The 6,525-nt window shown below is 37.0% G+C and overlaps 1 protein-coding gene across 6 annotated transcripts in view; it reads left to right on the top strand.

Annotated features, from left to right (window-relative positions):
• Positions 1-4,187, top strand: part of RNF38 (ring finger protein 38) — a 109,279-nt gene extending 105,092 nt beyond the window's left edge. For all 6 annotated transcript variants that reach the window (XM_085043192.1, XM_085043188.1, XM_085043187.1 and 3 more), the window contains one exon: positions 740-4,187. In XM_085043192.1, coding sequence (XP_084899318.1) covers positions 740-802 — 63 coding nt within the window. In that variant the 3' untranslated portion in view covers positions 803-4,187. The remainder of the gene's footprint in view (positions 1-739) is intronic.
• The last annotated feature ends 2,338 nt before the right edge of the window (positions 4,188-6,525 follow it).

Raw genomic sequence — 6,525 nt, forward strand, 5'->3', positions numbered from 1 at the left:
GAGAAGGCAGAAATACTTTTCCAGTAGCTTAAGGAATATAACTTCTCATTTGGATTACTTTTTAAGGAAGTTGTAAGAATAAATAAGTCACAGGACATATTTTCAGTGTGTGCTTTACTAAAGAGCTAAATCTAGACCTGCTGGTATGTGTTACTTGAATACCTGCTTGGTTGGGTTATCTTCCTTTAATTTTTTTTTTTATTCCCCTTTATTAAAACCCCCTCCCTTTTTCCCTGGTTTGCTTTCAGGTTTGACCAAATCTGTATGATGTTTTAGTATAATGATAACTGAATAAACAAAGTACAATGTTGTACCTGATCAGTAGAGTTTGTGACAGCATGAAATCCTCACACAAGATGTTTATTTGCAGCCCAAGGTGTCTCAATTTGTTTTGGTGGGTTTCTCTAGAGCATACAGTACAGGTTGTTAGTTGCATTCATCCAATTGCAGTATACTAGAGCTGTGAATCTGCGTTAATGAAACCACCATCACTTAGCTAGAGCCTTACCTGTTGTCTTGCTTTGTCTTTAAAGATAAAAGGCACATTTTTTTATAAATGTAATTTTGAATTGGCAAACTCACCACACCACTCAAACATAACAAAACAAAAGGCATAAGCACATTCTGTCTTCTCTTGAATTGCTGTTCAGCAGTCACAGATGTCAGTGTCACATACATGTTACCCTAACCATGTATTTGTCAGTCTAGTTAACCCTCTGTTGTTTTTCTGGTTTTACAGGCAAATCGTACCTGCCCGATTTGTAGAGCTGATGCTTCAGAAGTGCATCGTGATTCAGAATGAGCAATCTAAGAGCACAAATCTGGTTTGGATGTTTCTGGTCACATGTATATATGAACTCTCTATTGAACTTACCCATGTGGCTTCCAGCCTGCCCTTTACTCAAAAGGGTCAATGGACCTTACTTGCACTGTGTGACTTAATCAATTATAAAGCTTATAACTAGTCTTCACAGTTACGGGATTGTTATACTAACAAGTGTGATTGGAACTCCAAAGATTTTTTTTTTTAGCTTAATTTTGTGTGTGCACTAACATTCCCTGGGTTTTGTGTGATCATTCCAAGTATTGCTGCGAGATTACTGTGGATGTGATCTTTTAGCATGTGCTTTTATATAAAAGAAAAAGGAAAAAAAAAGTGGTAGCTCCAAACAATATAGCAATCTACCTTATATAGAGCCTTCAGATACTGTGAGTGGGGATGAATGGTGTGAGTGTTTGTTTGCCTGTGAGAGGGTGAGCAAGGTGTGCTTGTGACTGAGTGTGCTTGCGTGTTTGAGAACCTATATACCAGCATGTACTGAGAACGTATGTGTGTAGTAATAATTATGCTGCAATGTATAATCTTGTGTGTTATTTAAACAGTACTAGTACTGTACACTGGTTCCTTTCCTTGTGTTTGCAGTTGCACACTGAATGCAATGGGTGCAGCAATTACGTTTAGTATTTCCTCCCCAACATACTTACAGGTGTAAAGACCTTTCTACCTACTATTCAAGCAGCTGTTATGCTTTCCCTTCATTGGAGGCTTTAAGTGTGTACCACTAAAGAATGCATTGATTGTTCATACATGAGTAACCTTGGGGGTTTTATCATATGTTACAAAGTTTGGGTTTTTAATGGCTGATTTACAAGTTATTTTATCAATGTAGAGTTGCAATAGCGCATTTAGCAATATTAACATTTTCAATTGTTAATATGAGTATCAATGTTTTTCTGTTTTCCTTTTAAATTTTTCTAGCTGGGTTTACCAGTTATGTGTTTCTTCCATGAAAGGAAGCAGAAAGTACACTGAGGGTCTTGTGGAACAGCTCTTTACTTTTGGCCACTGTACTTGCTAAGGACATCATCTTTTAGCTTATAAACATTGGCTTTATTCACATACTTTCTTTGTCATCTGCAAGGGTGTTTGCATGTAACTAAAATAACTTGTAAAAGGTTACAATTTTATTCCTGCAACTTCATGAATAAAATACAATTTTTAGCGTTTTCTCAGAGAAGTAGAATTTCATGGTTTTTTCACCATATCACAAGAGGAGGTAGGTTTTGGTCATTAACCACAGAATTCAGTTGCCCTGATGCTGCTTCTTTCCCTTCCTTATTTTGTGATGAGTGTAATAGGAAGAAAGAATTTCCTTAGTTTTTGCAATCAAGTTTCTGGAGCGCTCCACTATAGGAAAAATTTGGAACACTTTCCAGAACCGTGCTGTGAAATAGATGGGGATAACTTCTATTCAAGTGCTCTGAATAATACTTTATTTGGGCCATTGAAAAAAATCAGCTTTCTTTATAACATTCACCTTGTTAACATCTGTGATGTGTTCTAGCAAAATATTTAGGTCTGCATATACCACAGTTATTAAAAGAATGCACTTTTTGCAGTGAAATGCTTCTCTTAAATTCAGTGTCATTGCTTCGGTTGCAGCAGCATAAGTGGCACAATTACCAGTATTGCTACAACTTGCTGCCAGTCTCAGCTTTAAGTTTGTTCTTTATCATTTCTGATGCTTTTGTGTGCTGCTATGCTTTAGTATCAGTTATAATTTCAAACAGTGTTAGATGTTCTCCATGCTGGTTTTTCTCTTTGAGTATTTTACAGACCAGTCACAGCTCTTGGTGCAGCTAAATAAAAGCACAATTTTGCCCTGTTTCAGATGTTTTTCCATCTGTTTAGTTATGCAGGTATTTCTCAAAAACAGTGAAGCTTTCCATACCTGTCCTTACTTAGGAACACTAAATAAATAAAAATGCTGTTACATCCACTTCAAAATATTAGAATTTCTCCACTCTTCCAGTGGAGTTAAAAAATAGGCTTTTCACAATAGCACCTAGCAGGTTAAATTACATGTAATAAAATTTATTTTTTTAACAAATAAAATCATGTTGTTTAAAAAGCATATGCCACGTATGTCTTACAAAACTTAGGCTCTTTTATATAACTGCAAAAGAAAAAAATCCATGTGTACAGATTTAAACATGACTAACATTTCTATGTTTAGTATTCAGTTCAAAGCATGGAAGGAGGGTACTTTTTCTAAACTTGATACAAGTGATCAAGACACATCCTTCTGAAGCCGAGGGAAAGTAGTTCTCTTTCTGGAACTGGAGAAATGTCCCTTTCCCCCCCCCCCCCCCCACTAAAAATCAGTGAGATAGTGGGAGATCTAGGAGATGGAGGGTCTAAGCTGGTAAAATCTTGCAATTAATTGTTGCACTCTTATGGCTCATCTCTTCCTAGAGTGGTTCTTTAATTTGCATGGATGAATGTGGACTTGCTTCCCGTGGATAGTGTGTACAAAGAGCACACGTGCTTGTGTTCTGAATCAGCTCAGACAGACTACAACCACATCCTCTGTGGTGGCTGTCAAGGGCAGGGGATTTATGTTCAGCTCTTAACTGCCATGTATTATGCACAGCTGCTGTGGTGCCTGACAGCACCTGAATTCAGCAACACTTCTTTTATATTCATTGCCTTTCTGCCATCCGCTGACTCTTTCTTCTCCAAAAAATAAACAAAAACACCCAACCTCTAATATATGTTTGCTTTATCATATTGGCACTGCTGTGTTTTTTTGCATAAAGTGTCAATTTAATTTGACATTTTGGTGGATATCAAGGCCTACAGATAATTGCAGTGTCTCATTTTTTGGCTTTCTTTAGAAAAAGAAGGCCATGTGTTGTATGTCATTTTGTACAGGCTCTTGAATGTGACTTCACAGCTGTTAATACAATGCATAATACTTGGGATGAGATTTACCAACTGTTTTAATTTTAATTGTAGAAAACAGTTTCAACTGAGTTATCTTTGGGCCTTTGTAAAAGCTGTGGTTTTTCCTTTGGTACATTGTTACCTCATTTTGCTACTTGTATTTCAGACTTGCTAATTATTCTGAAAGCTTATGATTTTTGTTGGAATCATATTTTGTTAAGTGTTTTCTTTAAATCGTATGCTATTGTATCATTTAACATGTAGTTTTAAATGTATTATAAATATCTGTAACCAAATCATTTGAAGGCTTGATAAATTTTTAACAAAATTTGTACATTTTTTATGAGAGTTACTAGTAATGCTTTACTAGGTAGTGCAATGAATTTTTATTTTTAATCCCTGTGCCCAATTTTGGAGTTGAGAGAGTTGTTCGGTAATAAATGTATGATGTACACTTACACAGTTTTTGTCCTGTTCTTTCTCTGAGGGGTGTATTGTTTTCTTTTGTTACTGGGCATATTTCTGGGCATGATCATGCAAATTGAAATATTATTGGCAACAGTCAATTGAAATGTTATTGGCAACTTGTGTTGTAGTGAGATGTTTTGCTTCCTTAACTGTAGTGCACAACATTTTTTAAAAATTTTATATGGAGAGAGCATAAGAAGCTGATACAAAATGCTGTACCATATTTTTAAGTGTGTGAGTATTCAGAGTTCTCAAAGCCTTGCCTGAAAGGTCAACTTTCTAAAGATCTTACTTAGCCAGAAGAAAATTCACAGGGATGAAGGTGCTCCTTAGGTGTACTATTTGCACTGTATATCAGCTGAAGATGTGTTACACTTTTGCAGTGTCCTAACAGTATAAGAGATGCATCCTGAATTATAATGAGTTTGATTAGCCAGGGTCATATGAGAAGCTGGTAGTGAAACAATAACATGGAAAGAGTTGTGTGATTTTGGTTTTAAGGTAATGTAAACTAAGTTGACAGATGTAGTTACTTAAGAGATTTTCATTTACATGAGACATTTAATAGCTGCATCAATAGGAGGTGTTCTTGCTACTCAGACCTATTTGAAGATTCATTTGTGCCTTTGAGAATCATTATGCAGGTTCATACATGCATCTTTTGGATTTGGGAGACATTGGAAAAGAGAATCAGTCTGTGAGTCTCCATACTTTCAAAGCCACATTTTGTGCATGCAAAGTATACTGCAGAGCAGCTTGCAGGATCATCTGTAGTTTGGCCATGACCAGCCCTAGCCTGAAGAGCAGAGTTGCCCTCCTCTTCTTTCCTGATCTGCTCTCAGCTCTCATCCCTTTGTGTCACAGCCTCTCACTCTCTTCCTCAGCCTGTGCAGTGTCTGTCTTTGCTGATCCCATGTTATCACTGCTTGTGAGTCTCCTGGCATTCTCAATAATTAGTTGACAATTTCTGTCGCTAAGTTCTAATAAATGATATCACTGCCACCAGATACTGCATCCTGTGTACTCTTTTGTGGTCCTTTTTTCATCCACTGGCTGCAGCTCTAGTTTCTCCATCTTGTGTGTCTGCTGTAACCATTCTTCCCCCACAGCTCACACTGTGATGCGCAAGACCATCTGACTTTCAAGTCTGGTATTTCCTTGCAACTGATTCCTGATTTGCATGCCCAGTGCTTATCAGCTGATTTCAGAATGACAGCATACTTAAGAACAGATGTGCAAGCCAGCACAGTCCTCCGTGATAAATATCCTGGGAGATATCCCATGAAGCTCCTTCTGTGTTACTGTTTCTTCCCATAGGTTTGTATGTGCAGGAGAATCGTATTCTCCAAACCATGTTTGCTAGGGTTTGGAGAATGTCTGATTTTTCGAGAAGCGTTTAAGGGAAGAATATGGAGAGAGAAGGAGCAATTCATAGCTCACTTGAGTATTGGAGCTTGGGCCATCATATAGTCTTATTAAAAAACTGAAGATAAAATCAGTGAGTTCAACAAGAGAAACAAGGAGGAACTGTAGTCAAAACAAGAAATGGAAATCCTTTTTTCATGTGCAACAGGCTAGTAATGAAATGAGATACAGACCATAATGTTTATAAGGTCTTAGCATCTTAAAAATCCTTAACAAGTAGCCATGAGAATTTTGCACAGTAATGAGAAAGTATTTCTGTAAAAATTCTTTAAAAAATCTTGTTAATTGAAAGCAGTAATTATGCACACTGGTGCTGCTAAAACATGTGCTTTTGCAATATCTGAAGTATTAGTTTTCTTACAGCTTGCTCTTGCTCTGCAATTGACTGACATGCTGTTGTTCATAGACCATGTTCCTTCTGGTACAGAGGTTATTACTACTCTATTGTAACATTTGCTTTTTTTCTACCTAAATCTAGTCCAACATGCAGAGCCAGGAGCACTTTGGGCCTGTATGATTTCATTTTGCTTGGCCTTACCTTATGACATTTTACTGTCTTTTCCTTCTGGAGAGCAAGGCCAAATTAAAAAAATAGTTACTGCAAACTGCTTTTTATCTTCCTCCATACACCATTGCATCTTGAGCCAGCATCAACAGATTTAAGGAAATAGAGCAGAGAAAGGAGATTGCAGAGCATGAAAAGAAGTGATTGCACTTCACCTTTAAGACTTCATCGTGGAGAATGATCAGTTAGCCGCAAAAGGAGTAAATACAGTTGAATACTGCAAATGACACAGCATCAAAAAATAAAGATGTCAGTTTTGGTCTTGGATGATTGCTCACTCAGATACTACAATTAATTCTATCACCAGACCATCTGTCTGTTATTAATGGGGTGTCCCATT

This window comes from Lichenostomus cassidix, chromosome Z (assembly GCF_008360975.1).
Source record: "Lichenostomus cassidix isolate B80296 chromosome Z, HeHo_3.0, whole genome shotgun sequence".
NCBI classification, from domain to species: Eukaryota; Metazoa; Chordata; class Aves; order Passeriformes; family Meliphagidae; genus Lichenostomus; species Lichenostomus cassidix.